We start from the raw sequence: 22021 nt of genomic DNA on the forward strand, positions 1-22021 counted from the left end.
CCAGAAAATAGCTCACTTATAATGTCTCATCCAAATATTAACCAGGCTTTGCTCCACTTAGCTTCAAAGTCTAAATAAGGTCAACCAATTTCTGCCATGAGCTAAAGTAAGGTATACTTGACCATAGTTTACAAAGAATTTATAACATGTTCCAGTTCTGATTGTGCCATGTTTAATTGTTTATTATTTTCCATTTTTCTGCATGAGGATATCCAATCTGAAAATAAACCATGAGCCTGGGCAACTTATTATGCTTTCAGTCTGTTCTTGCAGGTGAGGGTCTCCACTTCCTTCATGAACCGAAGGCACAGCTCCTCCTGCCAAGCCAAAGCGACACACTGGACAGCTACAGGGAGACCCACAGCATCCGTGACAGCCTGAAGATAGAGGGACGTTCAGAACAGGAAGAAGCAACTATATAATGAACTTTCAGAAAGACAGCTTGTTTCTTTCTGCTACCATACAGACCTCTTTCAGCCGTTTATCCCAGGGATCAGCATAATGACCTTCATATTGTTTCAGCTCCTCTTCATCAGCCTGGGTGACAGTTGTGACTGGCACAACCCCAGCAGGGAAGTTCAGCACATTGTATAAATTGGTATATGAAGTAGCAGCTATAAAGAACAGAACAAAAGTTAATCAATCAAAGTTCTACAGATCATCCAGGAAAGATTCTTGTGGCCATGGACAAGACCTTGTGGGGTCCCCTTTAACATTCCTGTTCTCCAGTCATTGAAACAGAACCAGGTGTTGCTAGTGTTAATCTGGATTTGTATTTTCCATTTGAAAACTAGATCTTTTTCCCTCCAGGCAGACTAGTCTACAGTGAAGTCACTACATTTTAGGTCAACAGTACTTTGGAGAAGATTAAAGCAAGGGTTGTTGTATGATTCTCAATACTGAGAGAAAAAGTTAAAATCAAGGCTATTTTTAATAGTCTGGTAATTCTAGGAGAAACTTTTCAACTTTGAGATTTCAGTTTTAATGTTTAAATGTATACGTGTAACTTGCAAAGCAATACAGAGTATAAAATGCAATAGAAACAATGACATAGTAATTAGCAACCTGAATATTTCTAAAGATTAATTTGTTCAGAATTAATGACTAAATATTTTTCTGGACCTCTGCAAGTGCTTGGCACTTTTTTAAGATGTAAGAGGCAAGCTTTTCAGTGTTGTTTTCTGAAACCATAAATAAAACCATATTTAATAAACCATAAACCATAAATAAAAGCCAACAAAAGTAAATGGATATTATACCAAACAGTTTCCCAGGATAGCCTTCATTGAAAGCTGGTCCTAGGACTGGACAGAGGATGACGTCCAATTTCAGCTTCCTCCACTCAGCGATGAATTCTTCACGGTAAGCCTGTAGAGAAGATTTTGGCAAGATGGACTAGACAAAACATTTCTTTCAATCTCCTGCAAACTCCCTTTAATTGCCAATGATGTGGACAATTTTGAACCAAGCTTACTTTCATGAATGAAAGTAAATAAATATACATATCGCAGGATAATGTTGCAGGATGCAATCTGGATCAGTCACAGGGACCAGAGGTTTAGTCTTCTGAGCTTTTGGACTCATGCTGGAGCCCATCCTCAGGGAACTTCTCTCTAGCACAATAGTCCAAAGCACAATAGCCCAAAGCACACTCTCTGTTACAGAGAAGTTCCCTGAGGATGGGCTCCAGCACAAATCCAAAAGCTCAGAAGACTAAACCTCTAGTCCCTGTGACCAACCCAGATTGGATCCTGCAAGCTTTCTTTAGACACAGCCCACTTATTTATTTATTTATTATTTATTTATTTGTCAACAAGTACAAGGAAACAAGTAACAGTATAGACATAGACATGGACACATGAAAAATATTGGCACAAATAAAAGGAAATAAATAGGCAAAACATAGCCATAAACACATAGAATGATTACATATAAATGGGGACAGTAGAACAGGGACGGTAGGCACGCTGGTGCGCTTATGCACGCCCCCTTAGGGACCTCTTAAGAAACATGAAACGGTAGACAGTTTAAGGTAAAAGGTATGGGGATTAGCGAGACTAACAACAGGATCAGGTAGAGTGTTCCAGACATTTACTACTCTATTGCAGATGTCATATTTCCAAATTCAAGATTAGAGCAAATTACATTGAGTTTGAATCTATTGATAGCCCTTGTGTTATTACGGTTGAAATTAAACTCATTTACAGGTAGGATGTTTTGGTAAATAATCTTATGAACTAAACATAGGTCAGAACGTAGACGACGTAGTTCGAGGCTATCCAGACCTAAAATTTCAAGCCTGGTGGTATAGGGAATTTTATTTTGAGCAGAAGATTTGAGTACTCTTCTAGTAAAATATCTCTGGATCCTCTCTAATGTATTGATGTCTGAAATACAGTGAAAGGCTCCAGGCAGGTGAACAATATTCAAGTATAGGTCTGGCAAAGGTTTTATATGCCCTAGTTTGAAGTATAGTATTACTAGAGAGAAAACTTTGTAAAATAAGATTGACAACTCTTAATGCCTTTTTTGCAATGATGTTACAGTGAGCTCTGGGACTTTGATCTTTTGAAGTGAGTACTTCTAGGTCCTTGACAGAGTGTGGGTCAACTTTTAGATCGTTTCCAGCCAGCAAATATTTGATGTTCTTATTTCTATTGTCAATGTGCAGGACTGAGCATATGTTTGCAGAGATTTGAAGTTGCCAATTGTCTTGACCATTCAGATACATAATTTAGGTCATTTTGAAGGATAGTAGAGTTGTCTGTGGTGTTGAATAGTTTAACATCATCAGCAAAGAGAACACAGCTGCTTATAATTTTATCACAAAGGTCGTTGATATAAAGCAGAAAGAGTGTTGGACCTAGACTGGTGCCTTGGGGAACACCACTGTTAACGGGTGCAGGATTTGATAGGGCGCTGCCTATTTTGACCACTTGTTGCCTGTTTGACAGGAATGCAGTTATCCTATTATGCAAGGGTCCAGAAATGCCATAAGATTTTAGTTTCAGAGGTAGTTTTTCGTGCACTACTGAATCAAAGGCTTTACAGAAGTCTATGTAAATTGTGTCTATTGCTTTGCCCTGATCGAGTTGAGAGGTCCAGATGTTTTTGCAGTGTATGAGTTGCAGATTACATGACAAATTTTTCATGAAACCAAATTGTTTATCAGAGAGTAGGTTATTAATTGCTAAGTGGAGGGTGATGGATTGGTTTATGATGGATTCCATGACTTTACACATGACACAACAAAGGGAGATTGGTCTATAATTCTCAACAAGGCCGGGGTCACCTTTTTTGAAGATAGGTATGACTGTTGCTAAGAATCTGACTTGCTAGAATCTTTATTCTGAAAATAATAATGTTTGCCCCCAAGTCTATTAATTCCCCCAGGAAGTGGAGCCAGGCTGTTTGTTTGAGAATCTTGGGGTGTTTGTATCTCACAAATGTTTTGTAGTTTTAATGAGGGGGCTTAACCTGTGTTTTGTTATTGCTTGATTGCTAATGTTTCATATTGTATGTTTCATCACCCAATTTTATTGGATAGATGGGTGGCCTTGTAAAATTGATAAATAAATATTGGAGTTACTTATTTTGGCAATGCATTTCAATTTCTGTTTATAAAAGCTACTATACTGCAAAAGCTTTAGATCTGTTTGGCATATTATGCCTACGTTAAAATCCATTTTGGTGTTGAGAAAATACTTCTAGCATCAAACATTACTAGTGGTCACTGACTAGAACTTAATGACAGCTTAATCATTATGTAAAGTATTATGGCTCATGGGCACAATACCAAGATCTCAAACTCACCGCCACTGCTGCATGATGCTTCCAAAGGTTTTTGGCTGACCTACAAACATTGAAATAATTAATTTCCGTGAAGACCCCCAGTTAAAATGACGATTAAAATATATCTGCATAAGAGGAAATTTATGGTCTAGTGATTCTGTATCCAACTGCAATCCAGTTATGTATTTAGGGACATTTTGGTGAACTGAGACAGTCCTTAGATAATCCAAATCACTGACACTACCAATGCCACAAACCCTGTGCTTACTTTTGTAGTTTGGCCAAGTTGTATAAAGCTTAAACAGTATTGCAAAATCTAAAAGTATAACCAAGGCTTATTGTTTGCACTGTAAATTAACAGATAGTTAACGATTATCCAGATTTTCTGCTGTCCTTTCTGGTTATGCTAATGCATGGTTTCACTGCTGTTAACTACTTTGCAAAAGTGTGTTTGAATTATTGAAATGAAAGGTACCATTCCTTGTTGATATATTTCGTTTAACTTCCCATGAGAGTTTCTTTTCTCATAATATAGGAAGGAGGTTTATTTTAAAGTATAATAATCTTATGTAATGTAAATGCACTCAACTGTTAAACTTGTCATGTTGAAATTTGACCTGGTTTTAAATGATTGATACTGTTCGAGAATGTTACCGGAAAGGAAAGTATCAGAAGTCAAGCTATGAGTACTTACACAGTAATTCAGAAGAGGTGCTTCAGAATGTATGAGAAAATAAGTGCTACACCTTTATAAAGCACTAATATCATTTTTCAGGTTTCCCTATAATCCTGAGACATGTTCCTATGCATTCTGAAAAGCCTCTTATTTTCAAAGCATAAATATGTTTAATTCATGGTGCTTGATTTTGCTGCCTTGAAGTCAAGCTGCGGTTTATTGATTCTTTTTATTTAAAAACAGCATATTAAACTGTGACTGGAGGAGCACTTGGGATCATGGGATTACATCTCCTGCATTTCGGCTTCAAGGATGTATATTCTAGATCAGCTTTGCTAATGCCGCCATATGTTTTGGACCACAATGTCTAGAAATACAGTCAGCAGGATAGAAACAAAGGGGTCATTCTATAGAGAGTAAGGATAGAGTGTCTTATTGGAGATATGCATACTAAGGCAATAGGGATGAAGCATTTTTAAAGCCAGAACATCCAGATAAGGGTCAGAAGTGGCGCACATAGACACCTGCCTGACTTTGCTAAATTTCTTCCTCTTTCTTAAAGCTCAGTGAATTAGAGAGAGATCCATTTGAGCTACTTCAAAACTTTATCTGGAAATTATGGACTTTAAAAATGCTTTATCCTGGCAATGGAGCCTGCATATCTCTATCAAAGTCATCTTCCTTACTCCATACAATTCTTATTTTTATTTGGAATTCTACCATTCTAGCCCAACAGATCTGGAAGACACCAGGGTGGAGAATGGTACTGTCTGCAGTAGATGCTGAAAATAAGTTTAAGTTCTTATTCCTTACCCAACTCCACACAATGCATTGAGATCTCTGGCAATCCGGGGATACTAAGGGAGAAACACAAGTTTACTTATTTTTATTGTATGTAATCATGTAAGTTATTCCTTAAGGATGAATGAAACTAGCTAGCACATCTCCAACATGGACCCTCTGACTTGGATTAACACATTTGGATACACTTCCATATCAGTAAATCTGTAATTTAACAAGTTAAGATAAGCATGTTTCGCCTTTTTATCATTACCGGGTAAGAAGTAACCCAAATACTCACCACTGGTTTTAAAATGAGTGCCAAAATCCTTTTCAGTACAATGGGAATACTGTAGCAGTTAATCTGGGATTTCAAACCTGGATCAACAATGTCCCCTTTGCTGGGAGATGAAAGGAAAAAGAAGCCAAGTCTTTTTCATAGTAAACAGCAGTGCTCTCTAATAACCAATATTACTTAGACGGTAATATTGACTAAATTCATAGAAATAAAGAAGTAATAATTGTGAGCCAGTAACTCACAACTAGTATACAAAATCAGTCACTTTCTCTGATTTTACACTATTCAATCTATGAATTTAGGTTCCCAAGAATTATATTCTTCAATTATATGCATTTAAATAAAAATATAGTAAAAGTTTAGACCATTTGTTCCTTAGATGTCAACTTGTACCCTACCTGCATATCTCCACTTACTGATAGAAGTTCATCTGTTTTGAGGATGATTTTGTTTGCTTTATGTAATCACACTGGAATCTTAACTTACTTACTTACTTACTTACTTATTTATTTATTTATTTATTTATTTATTTATTTACTTACTTATTTACTTATTTACTTATTTATTTATTTATTGAATTTGTATACCGCCCTACTCCCGAAGGACCTCATCCAGAGTGTCATAATATCTCTTGCAGCTGCTGTTGTTTATTATGGGAAAGATTGTCTTAAATTTAGGATTTTAGAACAATGTGAAACATCTTTTTGTGTTGCTTTATGTCTTTTTATCATCTGGTAGGTCTCTACAATAAAGCTTTAGAGTAGATAGTAAAAATACATATGGTTCTAATTTCTTAGTTTGGATGTTGAAATGGGTAAAATAAGCTTGGTGGTAAAGCACAAATTTTATCCGCAAAGTGCAGACAATATTGAAAAAAGTGCCAAGATATACAGTAGTAGCAAGATTGTGGAAAAATCTGTACCAGACACCTTAAAAAGCATATGTAAGTCAATGCTGAATGAAAGATTATCTACTTCAGTGTTTCCCAACCTTAGCAAACTTTAAGATTTGTGAACTTGTTGTCTAATTTTTAATAAAATTAAAAGATAGATAAATGTATCTATAAATGTGGGGGAAATGTCTTAATAAAGGAAATGATAATATTAAGATATGATAAATACTGGAGGAGTAAAAAGAAGACACAAAAGATGTATTCAGAAGATATACTGAATGATTGATTATGTTTTGTTTGTTTGTTTGTTTGTTTATAAAATAAAAAAACTTTTTAAATAAAAAAAAAAGATTTGTGAACTTCAACTCCTAGAATTCCTGGGCCAACATGCTGTCTGGGAAATTCTAGGATTTGAAGTCCACCCATCTTAAAGTTGATAAGATTGGGAAACACTGATCTAATGTATGATTAGGAAACTATAAAATCTTAAAAGCTTTAATTCCATATGTTACATCTTTTGAAGCACAATTTTTGTAATTCTGTTGTCTTATTACAACATTGGAACTTTTTGCAAGATTGTGGCAGATTAAAAATATAATTTTTAATTTATTTGAAATTTATTCATTTCAGAATAAATTTCAATCTTAAAAACATGATTTTATTAAACTATTACTTTTCATACAGATTTTTTTTTCACATTCAGACTAAGGGTTCTCAAAAAAACATAGAATTTCTTATTACATTGAATTTTACATTGTTTTAGCATAGCGGTGCCCAGAATAGCTAGAGTTCAAGCCATGCTCATATTCCAAGATATCCACTTACAATTTATCCAGTAAATTTGCAGCTCCATCAGAAAAGATGCCTTTAGTGAAAAGCTCGTCCACTACATAGTTAATTCGAGGGGGGACAAAAGGGATGAGCTGCATAAAAAAGATAAATTATAATTGTTGGTTAGTTGTTATAGAATAGAATAGAATAGAACAGAACAGAACAGAACAGAACAGAACAGAACAGAACAGAACAGAACAGAACAGAACAGAACAGAACAGAACAGAATAGAATAGAATAGAATAGAATAGAATAGAATTCTTTATTGACCAAGTGTAATTGGACACACAAGGAATTTGTCTTGGTGCATATTCTCTCGGTGTACATAAAAGAAAAGATACATTCGTCAAAAATCATTAGGTACAACACTTAATGATAGTCTTAGGGAAACAGTCAATATAAATCTTAAGGATACCGGCAACAAGGTTACAGTCATACAATCATAAGTGGGAGGAGATGGGTGATGGGAATGATGAGAAGATTAATAGTAATGCAGACTTAGTAAATAGTTTGACAGTGTAGAGGGAATTACTGCAGACAGAATGACATGAGTCCCGTATACAGATAATTTAACTATCCTCCAGAAGTTTTAAGAACTACCTAAAAATGAATCCTTCTTTATGAAGAGTTGATAAACAAATTTGATAAACAGAAACAGATCATTTATATGTTTTCTCCTTATTAAATTTGCTTGCATTAAAATGTGTAATGTAGACCATCCATTAGCATCATGATGCCTTCCAGACTAATTGTGAACTATGGTTTTCTAGTCAATATGGCTTTTTAGTCATGGTTTACTAAATAGACTATGGGCCTATTCATGTTATGCTAACTTAGCATATATCCAAGATTTAAATATAGATTTGGAAGTAAAAAAAATTGAAGACTAGAAATTAATAAAGTATGTAGTGAGAATTAATACTTTTATCAAGTCAACAATCCCAGTGATATGCATTTTTGTTCACCATATAAAACAAACTTCCAATTTGGTTTATATTAGGGCCACAACCAGTGGTGGAATTCAAGTAATTTAACAACCAGTTCTCTGCCCTAATGATTTCTTCCAACAATCAGTTTGCCAAACTGCTCAGAAAGTTAACAACCGGTTCTCCCAAAGTGGTGCGAACTGGCTGAATCCCACCACTGGCCACAACACATTTCTAAGTGAAAAGCTGTGCATACTCATTAAGACCCTAATATATACAATGTGGCAGAACTGTAGGTTTATGCCTTAACACACATAATAACATATATTAATTTTTCTGCTAGGTAGTGATACTGTACCGATAATATGTAGACTATATTACCATGTTTAAAGGTGATTTAATGGAATTTCTTAAAAACTTTGTGAACTATTAATAGAGCACACAAACATGAACAAATATACATGCTTATAAATATTGTCTAGTTTATTTGTTTGTAAACTTGCAAAAATGCATAACCAGGAAAATATTAGCAGACTGAATAGATTCGCTAATATAAATATGGCAATTAAATTTAATTAACTTAAGTTGATTGATTTCAGTGGTCTATTTTAAGCACAAATATACTGGTTCGAAAGCAATGTACTGTGAGCACAGGCGTTCAGGTTTCCCATTTTATAGAAAATTGTGAGTAATGTGGATCACAATGTTTTTCTGAGATATACATGAGGCACAAATTTCAGAAATATTTTATACTAGAACACAAGTGAAAAAAATTAATAAATGCATGTACTGTGTGTCCTGCAGCCTGAAGAAGATTTTTTGTTTCCTGAACAGCCCTTTTCATGCTTGGGGAGGGCTGGAAGTATCCATCATCTTCATAGTATCCGATCCGAAGAAGATTTGAACTGGTGTAAATCTGGAGAGAAGTAGAAAAGAAAAAGATTTGAAATAGCAATCAAATTTCACCATTCCTAGGCTTGACCTGGCTGAATATGCTTGGATGAGAAGCGAAATATCTTCAAAGAAAAATCAGAAAGTCCAGTTGCCTCTTGAAAAAGCACCTTTGGGACAACCGTGACCTGAATGACCGAGAATCTCCATAGACATTCATCTTTATTTAAGAATTCTTTAACTACATTTACTTTACATTTTTAAGTTATGTTTTAACATAGGTTCCTAACACTGTTTTCATTTACACAAATGTCTTTTTGGACAGTAAGCTCAAATATGGATGTTTGAAAGTTATATTTCTTATAAGATTACAAATTAATTTGTATATATCCCTACATCATAGTTTTGTTTTTTAAACTTACCTTTTTAACTTTGCTAGTTTTTACTTTGCTTTTGTTTTTATACTTAGCTTTCAAAAAAATAAAAACAGTTGGTTCGTCATTATTTAAATTTAAAACTTATGATTTATATAGATTGATCTGTGATCATTAAATGATCTTTTTTTAATATCTGAAAAAGTTAAATAAGATTGGTATCAAAACAGTGGTGGGTTCCAAAATTTTTTACTACCGGTTCTGTGAGCATGGCTTGGTGGGTGTGGCATGGGAAGGATACTGTAAAATCTCCATTCCTTCCCCACACCAGGGGAAGGTTACTGTAAAATCCCCATTTCCTCCTGATCACCTGGGACTCAGGAGGCAGAGAATAGATGGGGGTGGGACGAGTCAGAGGTGGTATTTACCGGTTCTCTGAACTACTCAAAATTTCCGCTACCGGTTCTCCAGAACTGGTCAGAACCTGCTGAAACCCACCTCTGTATCAAAAGTACTTACATCATGGCAGTTGCTGAAATAATTTGCCTTGGTGGAATAGTTAAAAGCTCTCGTTAACCAAAACAGAGAGGGATTTCATTACTTTTGAATGAAACCGGCAAGATGCTGACAAATTTAGACTTGTATATAATGACATGTTCATGTCCTGGTTTGAGCAAAGGAGAAAATGTTCATGCAATTGGCCAGCAAAGTGCAGGAGTGATGCAGGCACTTGGGGCAAGGCTTGGAGAGATGCTGGGTGGAAATATACACACCATGAAAGGAGCAGAACATTTGGGAGCAAATACTTCAGGGGTGGGCTTCAAAAATTTTAGCAAGGGGTTCTCTGCCCGGTTGCTGGGTGAGTGTGTCCAAGGTGGACGTGTCCTAGTTGGGCTCCTGCACCATGGTGGTGGGGGGGTTGTTTTTACCCTCCCCAGGCTCCTGAGGCTTTTTCGAGCCTCCGGGAGTGCGAAAACAGCCTCCCCAGGCTCCAGAGGCCTTCTGGAGGCTGGAAACAGGCCTGTTTCTGGCCTTCCCGAACTTCCAGTAGGTCCGTTTTTCGCCGTCCCCAAGTCTCCATGCTCACCCTGCACTTACCTGCATCAAAAATGGGCCGCATGGGGACTCCTGGGGGGGTGGGGGGGGGCATCCAGGAGTGGGATTTGGGGGTTCTCCAAACTGCACAGAATCTTAGCTAGAGGGTCTCCCAAACCCCTGAAAACCCCCAGCAGCCCACCCCTGAAATACTTTGATAGGGAGTCTTGTAAACTACAGCAGAAGTTGGAGCTGTGGAAACATGTGAAAAGAGCTTGTATAAGGCTGAGGAGCAAGTATAATCCAAGTAGACTATCCATAATCCAATATCACACAATGACTTAAAATTGTGTGTCAAGGGACAAGACAGAGATTTGGTCAGGAACATATGAAGGCCAAAACAAAGCAGGAGACAAGAACATGATTTCACAATGCACAAGGGCAAATACAAAAGTTGTTTACAGCAATGGAAGGCAGTCCCTGTGTAATTTAAATCCTCTCCCCACTTAGCAGGTACAGGTGAGGTTTTTTGCCCGTTCAGTGGTTGCTAATAATGAGAGACTGAGCTTGCCTGCAGAGTCTGCATCTTGCTGCTTACTCACCTACTCTGCTGGGTGCAGGACCCTCAGGCTGAGGGTCTCTCTTCTGCCTCACAGAACCTGGCTCTGAGGCCATGACATATATGCTCTTAATGGAAAACTATTTGCAAAAAGGGGATATCATTTATGATTGGCTGAAATGGCTTTATCCATGGTGTTCAATCTTTCTGGTGTTCTTTCTTGGTTGCCCTCATTCATTCATCCATTCATTCATTCATTCATTCACTTTTCACATTGATATTACCTCTTCTCTGAATGGCAAGGGTGGTACTGAAGGATCCAAGTGGAATAACTCATCACATAAGAGAGCTTTCATGCACAGAACCAGACTATCTACATCTCTTGCCATCGGACCAATTGTTGCTGTCACTATAAAGGAAGTGGAATCTCCAATGAAATGAATTGCATGAAACACATCGGGTAAAGGGTTCTTGCTGGTGACCAGGCATCCATCAATAACAGGCTGGATGGATAATTAATTTTATTAGACATAGTGTTATGTCTATGTTAAGTGTTAACTTAATGAAGTCAAAAGTGCAACTGATAGAAAGATATATTGGATTTCAGATTATTTATTTACTGTATTTCTATATTTTCTATAGAACTGTATCCCACAGCAGCTTATAATTTTAGAAATAAATAATAAAAGGAATACACTAAAATAACATTCCATAAAATACAAGTGACCATCCAGATCAAAAACAATAAAGTGTTCTCTCAAATATCCTGGTGCTAATTGTTTGGAGCCAATGTTTTGAACCTGGCTTGATAATTAATTGGCAGCCAATCAAGTTGCTCAACAGAAAGGAAAAAAAAATCAGTAATCTTCCCAGTGCATTCTCATCAGCTTCAGCCTCCAGACCAACTGCAAGATAGTTTCTCATAAAGCACATTAAAGAAATCTAACTGTAAGGCACGAGTAACATAACTAATTTGTTCTTATTCAGAAAGAGATGTGCAGTAATTGACTATCTGTTAGGTTCAGCTTGCAGCTTACTCCTAACTTGTTGGTCAGGCAATATATCTGTTTCTTTAAGAAACAACTGAGCCACGTAATCAGGGTTTGCTGAACCCTGTAATTAGGCTACAGTGCATAAATAAGCAGCACAGAGAAGCATTCCTTCTTCCTGCTTCTTCCGGATTGATACCTGATTGTATCCTGTTGCTTACTGCGTCTGTTATATGGTACTGTATACCAAGAGTTACTAAAGTCTGTTTGCTTTGGTAAGGGAAGATACTTACTGGACTGATATTACTGTTTATGACCTTGGACTGTTTTCCTTACACCGAGACTGCTTGTTATCTATAAAGTATTTTTCTCACACGAGCTGGACGTTTATCTCCTTCCCTGTGTGTTTCTGCTCTGCTCGTTGCACAAGCAACAAATACTTTTTACACACACCCTAACACTATCAATTAAAGGTTCTCCTGGCCATAGAAATCACTTGAATCTCCAGTGACAACTATTATGCTAAGAGTGCCTCCAAACTCCATCCCTGTTCTTTCTGTCCTCTTTAGAACAAAATTCCCAGATACCAGATACCTGGAAACAAGGTCAAATTTCAGTCTTAGTTTATTGGCCCTCATAAATTAATTAGAAGCAATGCTACTACATCTTTCTTTAATCGCAGAAAACCAGTCATTCGATCCATTTTATCACTGAGAGATGCAACCAGGGTTTGACGGGGGCTCAGATAGGAAGCTATTTTAAAGAAGACAGAATTTCCCAATAGTGCAGATTGCAGCCATTAAATGTTTGTTGTTGTAAAACTATTTTTTTGTCTATTTTGCACCAGTTGCTCTGTGTCCGTCAGGACATAATTCAGAGTGTTGATTTCGACCATTAATATCTGAAAAGCTTAGGAAAAAGTTATTTGTAGGCTCACCTGTTTCCCCAATAAATTTGTCCAACAATTTATAGTCAGTACCCTGTTTCCCCCAAAATAAGACATCCCCTGATAATAAACCCAATCTGGCTTTCGAGCGCATGGCAATAAGACCAAGCGCTTATTTCAGGATTCAAAAAAATATAAGACAGAGTCTTATTTTCAGGAAAACACGGTATTGTTTGCTCACTTTATAGACATGGCAGATTAAGTCCAATAAGGCTTTTCAAAGGTCTTTGAAAACTCTCTTCTTTTACATGACTTTGAATTAAGTAATTCATTAATTTAATTTATTTACTTCAATTAATAATTTAATTAATATTTTGTTCACACAACACAGAGGTTGTAATATCATAACATTTTGTAAGAATGTCATATTATTATGTAGATATTTGTCCATGCAGCATTTTGGTAGATTTTTGAACTAGAAAAATCATGTATACATATTTAAATAAATCAATTTTTGGATGACTACTTATTACTTGAGAACAAATTGTGTGAGGGTTAAAGGCATGAGGCTAGAAACAAGAAAAGTTCTAATGCTGCCTTAGATACAGAGATCAGTTGAATGACTTTGGGGTACTTGCTCTCTCAGAAAAAAGCAAGCAAATTCTGAAAATAAGGCCCAGAAAACTGCATGGATTTGTCTAGGCAATTGGTAGGAGTCAAGGCTGACTTAAAAGCACCAAAACACAAATGCAACCCATCAGTGGTGGGTTTCAAATTTTTTTATTACCAGTTTTGTGGGCATGGCTTGGTGGCCGTGGCTTGGTGGGCGTGGCAGGGGAAGGATACTGTAAAATATCCATTCCCTTCCCACTCCAGGGGAAGGTTACTACAAAATCCCCATTTCCTCTGGATCAGCTGGGATTTAGGAGGCAGAGAATAGATGGGGGCGGGGCCAGTCAGAATTTTTACTACCAGTTCTCCGAACTATTCAAAATTTCCGCTACCGGTTCTCCAGAACTGGTCAGGACCTGCTGAAACCCACCTCTGGAACCCACCCTTATTACTCACCTGACTTTACGCCTGCCACTGGAGTAGCAAGACCAAGAGTGCTGGAAAATATATAAACAAGACAAAATAATAAGGTGCTTGCTATCAACACTGAAATAATCCACTCATGCATTCAAAAAAAAAAAAAAAGTCTGGAGAAAGGAGCTGAACTTCAGATAATAATTAAAGCTAAAGTAATAAAAAAAATGACAAATGTGTTCATAATGAGAATTATAATAAAGGCACCCCCAACTACAGGATGCATATTCATCAGAATATTTATGAACAAATAAAGCAATTTGTGAATGCATATTTTCATCTCTGCAGAAATAAAACATTTCCTACAAATTCTTTTAAATATGTGATCCAATCAATATTAGCATTCAGACATTGGGATGCTTATCAGCCCAAAGAAGAATGCAGAACCGACCTTAACCGAGAGCCTGTTGGTTTGAGTCCACAAAGCCCACAGAAGCTGGAGGGCAGGCGAATGCTTCCAGCAATATCTGTCCCAAAGCCCAAGAGGGATCCACCTCCTGCAATCAGGGCCCCTTCTCCTCCAGAGGACCCACCAGGACTTTTCTTGTGATTCAAAGGGTTTCTTGTTTGACCAAAGATCAAGTTACTGCAATCATAGCTGACCGAAACAGAAAGTAGATTGGCAGTTAATTTTTTTATATCACATTGGGCCAAAGAAAGAGAGGTTGGTGAGTGAGGGAAAAACTATATAATAACCAATCAAATAATAACTTGCACATTAACGCTGCAAAACCAGTGAGTGAGGACAGATGCCAAAATATGATACAAATATTGGAATCTGGTGCCATTCAGATGTTTTGAATAGAATAGAATAGAATAGAATAGAATAGAATAGAATAGAATAGAATAGAATAGAATAGAATAGAATAGAATAGAATAGAATAGAATAGAATAATAGAGTTGGAAGGGACCTTGGAGGTCTTCTAGTCCAACCCCCTGCCCAGGCAGGAAACCCTACACTACTTCAGACAAATAGTTATCCAACATCTTAAAAACTTCCAGTGTTGGAGCATTCACAACTTCTGCAGGCAAGTTGTTCCACTTATTAATTGTTCTGTCAGGAAATTTCTCCTTAGTTCTAAGTTGCTTCTCTTCTTGATTAGTTTCCACCCATTGCTTCTAGTTCTATCCTCAGGTGCTTTGGAGAATAGTTTGACTCCCTCTTCTTTCTTGCAACCCCTGAGATATTGGAACACTTCTATCATGTCTCCCCTAGTCCTTCTTTTCATTAAATTAGACACACCCAGTTCCTGCAGCCATTCTTCATATCGTCTCCTAATCATCTTTGTTGCTCTTCTCTGCACTCTTTCTAGAGTCTCCACATCTTTTTTACATCGTGGAGACCAAAACTGAATGCAATATTCCAAGTGTGGCCTTACCAAGGCATTATAAAGTGGTATTAACACTTCACCTGATCTTGATTCTATCTCTCTGTTTATGCAACCCAGAACTGTGTTGGCTTTTTTGGCAGCTGCTGCACACTGCTGGCTCATATCTAAATGGTTGTCCACTAGGACTCAAGATCCCTGTCCCAGTTACTACTGTGAGAAGGATCTTGGAGATTGCAAGTCCCAGAATTCTCAGGAAAAACAGTGACTGGGGATTATGGAATTACAATCCCAGTTGTGGAAGAGAAAGCTAATATAGAATAGCAAACAATCCCAACTGTCTTGGTGAAAACAGAAGAAATAGCTTAGCTCAACAATCTCTGTAGTTATGGGCATTCAAGTACTCCAGAGGCTTTTTCAAGAATGGCATAACAAAGAGAACCATGACACATTGTTCCCAATACTTAATACTTCTAACCATTGTAGACAATATCCAGGCCTGATCCATGCTTAAATTAAGGTGATAGAATATTGAGATAGCAAAATTTCATGCTGTAAGTAGGGGTCTTGTTATGTTGAATGCTCCCTCAAAACAATAGTAGCATCACAATACAACATTGCCAACTTGCAGCTTCCTTGTTTCTGGTGCAGTAATGAATATTTTTCTTATTCGTTTTAAACCTTATGCAAAAGAATCTTTCATGCTTCTTTAATCTTTCTTCCATAAACCCACCACCCTAGATTCCCAGGTTATTATCAATCAAGAAATTTCTAAAATAGAGGAAAAAATACTTTATCATGCTCTGAGGAATATTAGTTTTCACAAATGGAATTGCTCCTTGTTTCTTCAAAACTTTTACTATCACGCTGTCATCAGCCTCTACTTTGCCAAGATATTGCACCAAGCCACAGGTAGAGATGTGTCCCTTTGGGAGACAAAACACAACTTGCTTGATATAAAGTCATGTCAGAGTATGTATAGTAACAAATGTACTGATACGTTATACAGAACAAGTCCTCATGACTTGATAAGGACTTGTCCAGGAACAGGCTTTATTGATCAAATACCCCCAAAACCACAAGCAGCTATTTCCTCCTAATGCAAAGTTAAGCTGAAGAGAAAGAACTATACAAAAGCACCATACATGGAAAGGTCTCTTCTAAAGTCCTTTGCTAAGGTGTCAGTTTTCATCTAATAATTAGATTCCAATACCATGTGACGTCTCCACTGTATGCAGAGTGCTATGCTATGCTGTGAAGAGAGCTATGCTTTTATGAAATGACAAATGACTTGTCACTAGTCATACACAAAAATAGCCTACTGTGCTTTAGGACCTGTATGCTATCAGAACCCAGAGACATCTGTCAAGGTCCATGACCAGCTGCTATTCCTTGCCTAGATACATATGTTGGTATATATGTGCATGTGGATATTTTAAAAAGTAACCCATATATACATAAGAGCACAAACAGCATGCTAACTGTTATTGGAGCACACATCCAGTGGCCCCTCTTCGTGTAAGGGTTCAGGCTGGTGAGGTTGGAAGGGTGGAAGAATTATGGAGTTTAAATCCTAGAAAACTTATATCTTTATGTTTGATATAAATCAAACATTAAGTCAGTGGTGGGATTCAGCCAGTTCGCACCACTTCGGGAGAACCGGTTGTTAACTTTCTGAACAGTTTGGCAAACTGGTTGTTGGAAGAAATCACTAGGGCAGAGAACCAGTTGTTAAATTACTTGAATCCCACCATGCATTAAGTGTGTGAGACTTCATTCTTATCTGCAAAGGAAATAAATCTAATGAAATGGCTGAACTTCGTTTAATTGATATTAAAGCTTTTGTCTTTATTTAATTGTCATTAAAGCTTTTACCATAATATGTTTGTTTTTAAAGTGCTACAAAACGTTTTGTTGTTTTTCTGTAAAAGGATAACATGGCTGCTGTCTTGGAATAGTTGCATAGAAATGAAACAGAAAATGCAATCTCAGCCTTCAACATTTCTTTAACCTCTGTAGCAACTGGATTGAAACTAGAATGCCCTATATTTTAGCTAAAAATGAGGAAATATTTTAAGCAACATCCCCTTCTTGATACTTCTGACACTTTTTCAGCAGCAAGTATTTCAAAAGATAAAGGATGATGCACCTTATATCCAATGTGTTCCTTAATGCTGACAGGAATTCCATAGAGCAAGCCTTTTTCTTTTTGCTTCTTCAGGTCCTGGAGCTGTTCCTCACATCCGTGAAGAAAATCTGTTACACAGTTCACCTCCTGGGTTACTTCAAGAGCCTGGTCCAGAGGGGGAAACATGATTTATTAAATAAACCAAAGTAAACTGGAGTCAAACTTTGTACTCAAGAAAATCCATGTGTTAATCCAGAGGGCAAATGGATGTGTTTGTGTTGTTTGTAGGAGGGAAGAAGCATAAGTTAAAAACAGTGATAGCTGCTATGAATTACATGTAACAAGATGCTATTGTAGCATCTCAATTTAGTTAAAAATTGACTGAGAAATGGCCTTGAAAGAGAGGAAGAAGAGCCGCTACAAAGATAATGATCAAGAAAATACCATAGCTTGAGAATATGTTTCAGAAAAGACACCCCACTCACCCCTAATTCACATCAAGGTAAAGGGAAGGAGGAAGAAGCACATTCAGACTCGCAAGTTTTTGCTGTTACAGTCAAAGTAGTTCTGACCCATAGGGCATTGGTTTAGAAGTCTGGCCTAACTTGTTCAACAGTTGAACAACTATGAAATTGGAATGGATTATTGTCTCTCTTGAATCCACCAAAGTAAACTAGGTAGCACCTGCTTAGATCTATATCTTGTTACCATTCTGTTAGGCATATATTAATGTAGGCAAACCATTTTCTTGTGGCTGATAGAACTCATTGATTGTTTGATAGATTGGTTTTCTAGGGACCTCAGTGAATATAGCCAATGACAATTGCATAATATTTTGGCCACAAGGGAAGAAGGGTTGATGAAAATAATGAAATTTTCTGAGGTGGCCAAACTGACTTCTTTGAGGAGAGAATATTTTTCTTGTTAACTGGAAACCCTGTATGGACTTTATACATAAAACAGAAAAATAATCAATGTATGATTTATGGTTTTGCTAATGATACAGATGTCAGCTTTGGAAGCCATATTAGGCCGGAAGCTTCCATGCTGCCACCTTCTCATGTGGGAAAATAGGAGGGGGGATTTAATAGAAGGGTTGTCTTTAGACATAATAGCATTCTTCCTGTCGGTCAAGGTCAGGGCGATCCTACATCTGGAGAAGGAGTGGTCAGAGTGATGTCTCGAGATGAGATGGCTGTTGATTGGAGCATGTGATCGACTGAGGAGTGAGGGGATGGTTTTGGGGGTTTTGATTTACTGAGGGAAAACCCGGACCTCTCAGATTCGGGTTTTCCCAGATGTGCCAGTTAACTTATTCTAGTAAATATTTATTTATTTATTTATTTTATTTATTTGATTTATATACCGCCCTACTCCCGAAGGACTCAGGGCGGTGAACAGCCAAGCAATAAGATACATAAATACAAAAATTTAAAAAACCAGTTAAAATCGAATTAAATCATTTTTTGGCCCAGACAAATTAAAACACCCCAATAATTTAAGAACAGATTTAAAATTTATATATTAAAAGAGGGAGGAGATTAGGCCAAGCCTGCTTGATGGAATAAAAGAGTCTTCACAGCGCGGCGGAAGGTGCGCAGATCCGGGATCCTCCGTATCTCTGGGGGGAGCTCATTCCAGACGGTAGGTGCCCCCACAGAGAAGGCTCTCCCCCTAGGGGTTGCCAGCCGACATTGTTTGGCTGACGGCACCCGGAGGAGTCCCTCTCTATGAGAGCGTACTGGCCGGTGGGAGGCTATTGGTGGTAGTAGGCGGTCCCGTAAATAACCAGGTCCTAAGCCATGGAGCGCTTTAAAGGTGGTAACCAAAACCTTGAAGCGCACCCGGAAGACCACAAATAGAACTTTGAAAAATGCTTGCGTCAGAGTTTTTACTTGGAGTTGGGTTTTTTCTGGAATGCTGACAACAGATTATATAACGAAGAGTCCTGTTGAGCTCCTTAGTGCTAAATTTATAATTGTACTTAAAACTGTTGTAAGGAAGATTAGAAACTACTTTTTTGTATTTTTTTCTTTTCTAGTCTTCTTTTACTTTTTGCTTGCATTTTTAGTGTTCTTTCTAGTTCTGTCCTTTTCTTTTCTTCTTCTAACTTTACATTGGTTTGTATTAGATTTTATCTTCCATTTAAAAACTTTTAATCTACATATCTCTATATAGATATATCTGTAAGCCTGAAAATATTCCAATAGCCCCTGTTGCATTTACCTTTTTTATATAGGTATACAGGACACTCTCTGAAGAAAGTTTTTCCTCCCTGAGTTTTTCTGCCAGTTCTGTTAGTGTCAGAGAAAGGATGAATTCAGATTGGATTCCAGGATTCTGCAAGTAGAAACAGCTATGTCATAAAGGAAAAGCAGGGGAACAGCCCTAAATTTATGTCACAAGCCAGGACAAAAGATATACTGCTGTAGTTCTTCATGATAAATCAAGAACAAAACTCAAAGAAGAGAATTAGAACCTACAGATTATATACAATACAATTGAATGCAGTTCAGAAGAGAATCCTTGGGATGTCAGGTAAAAACTTTATTCCTTAATCCACTTTTCATCCTTAACCTCCACTTTTCTCCAGGTCTCAGTCACATTGCAGTTTCATGTATTTTAACAAGAACATAATTTTAAAATGTGAGCTATCTTGGCTAGTTTTAGGTACTCTGCTTTTTGGATTTGGGCTTCAAAATCCAAGGAAATATAATCTGTGCTTTGCATCACGTTGTTGCTTACATGAGGTATGCCTGTTAAAGCATTGGCTTTAGGAACTACAATGATTCAACAGAAAGCCATTTATAAATTCTGGTATTCATATGCTTTTACTACAAGCACAATTGCTCTTGTTCGTATAATCCAGTAAACAGCAAACTCAATAGCTTCCTTATCCTGGCTGATATGAAATCCTTGACAGGGGCAATATAGGGATTGTTACTCCTTTGTAAGAATATAGATATAAATATGAAACCTTGGTTGAGAGTCATATTTTGAGCTCACCAATGAGCAAAATGAATGAAGCCTAGAAGACATTTACTAGCTTCCTAGAAACCATTGAATTGTTTCTTAGATTCATATGCCATCTTTCTTCTAGGAGCTCAAGGTAGGTAACACCCTGCTTCAAATTTTCCTCACAATAAGAATTTCATGAAATGGGCTGCATTAAGACAAAATGTCTGGCCCAGAGTCACCCAGTGTTCTTCCATTGCTGATTTAGCTCTGGATCTCCCTGATCCTAGCCCACTTTATCATGCTGGTTCTCCTCCTAGGCTGGTCTCCAGAAACGATATAGAACTTTCCACCAACTGATGTCCAAGTGGTAACATAAAAATCTGATCAGATATAGATGACTGCGTTCTTTGAAGCAGAGAGAGGGGGGAAGGAAAGAGAGAGAGTGTGTGTGTGTACTGGTATTGGTTCCTCTTTGTCTGAAATGATGATCTGAACAGCCCATATATCCCATATGCTATGACACAAAGAATCACATATAATTACTGTACTTTGTAATTATTACGGATGCAAAAATTAAAATTAAAAGTAGTGTCCATGCTGTATTCTAGCTACTTCAAAGCAAATGAAGAGGAGTACACAATAAATACATCAGGGTTTGCCCATAGAAAAAGTAGTGGAGATATATATATATATATATATAAATTTAAGATGCATAAAAAGTTTCATTGATCCTCACTTCCCATAAAAGTACAGAAAGTATGACATGACAAAATTTAAGAAAAGATGCAACGTATCATACTGACCCACAATTTGTAAAACAAGAAGGTGCATAAATTAGCAACACTGACCTAGGTTTCATCATTCAGACTTGAGAGCAATTCAAAGGTCTTTATAGAAGCAGCAAAGTTTACATTCAGAAGAGCCCTCCATAACACACAAACACTGCCCTTCCCTCCCTAAGAAGAACACACCTTCTGTTTAAGCTTCCAAGCCACTTTTTCCATTTGTTCCAGGCTGCCATTTCGCCATTGTCGGGCTTCGTTCATTTTCCTCTGAATCTCTCTACGTATCACCCATTTCCATAACACAACCACTGTGACTGAGCCACAGGCAACAGCAAGCACAATAGGTGGGTTGATTCCATCTTTGAGCAGAATGTCTCGTAGCTTCTCCTGCACCATGGTAAATCTTTCTCTGTGCCTTTGTAAGTATGGTCTCGTTGACACCGACAAGAGGTTGTATTGTTAAAGCATTGGCTATTAAACTATCTCAAGTTACTGGAGACCTCATAGTTGTACCTTGGACTCCTCCCAAGGGGAATTTAAAGGATGATTTATCTAAATTGTTAGATAATCTTAATGAAGGCTTCAACTGATATCTTCAGAACAGCCTATTGGGCTCCCAAACTCAGCAGCTATAGCAAAAGGCTTTTTTTCTTATTTTAGTAGAAAACTTAGCAGCAGCTTCAGTTCATGTAGTTATGATCTGTATGTGTGTGTGGCACATTCGTGCAATGTGAATCCACTTTTCCATTTCTGTTCTGGGAGTTGTGAGCTGAGGTAATCAGCTACTTGGATTATCCTGAGATTGGT

The 22021-nt window shown here is 37.3% G+C and overlaps 1 protein-coding gene across 1 annotated transcript; it reads right to left on the reverse strand.

The window, feature by feature from the left end:
- Positions 1-248: 248 nt before the first annotated feature.
- Positions 249-21610, reverse strand: LOC139315245 (vitamin D3 hydroxylase-associated protein-like). The gene is made up of 15 exons (XM_070941365.1): positions 21401-21610; positions 19698-19811; positions 17493-17636; positions 16136-16269; positions 14407-14613; positions 13998-14038; positions 11339-11463; positions 8986-9111; positions 7264-7361; positions 5550-5649; positions 5282-5325; positions 3814-3853; positions 1260-1368; positions 469-614; positions 249-377 (listed from the first exon to the last, which is right to left on the reverse strand). The coding sequence occupies exons 1-15, from the start codon at positions 21608-21610 to the stop codon at positions 249-251; spliced, it is 1767 nt and encodes a 588-aa protein (XP_070797466.1).
- Positions 21611-22021: the final 411 nt, after the last annotated feature.

This window comes from Pituophis catenifer, unplaced genomic scaffold (genome assembly GCF_029215685.1).
Source record: "Pituophis catenifer annectens isolate HBS135680 unplaced genomic scaffold, rPitCat1.0.hap2 SCAF_3, whole genome shotgun sequence".
NCBI lineage: Eukaryota > Metazoa > Chordata > Lepidosauria > Squamata > Colubridae > Pituophis > Pituophis catenifer.

Excerpts from the sequence above, each read along its gene's own strand:
- LOC139315245 (XM_070941365.1), bottom strand. The coding sequence starts at position 21,610 with ATGGTGCAGGAGAAGCTACGAGACATTCTGCTCAAAGATGGAATCAAC. Across the intron at positions 14,614-16,135 it reads ATTCCTCAGAGCATGATAAA|CTATGATTGCAGTAACTTGA; the intron begins GTATTTTTTCCT and ends TGTTTCGGTCAG. Across the intron at positions 615-1,259 it reads CTATCCTGGGAAACTGTTTG|CTGCTACTTCATATACCAAT; the intron begins GTATAATATCCA and ends TGTTCTTTATAG.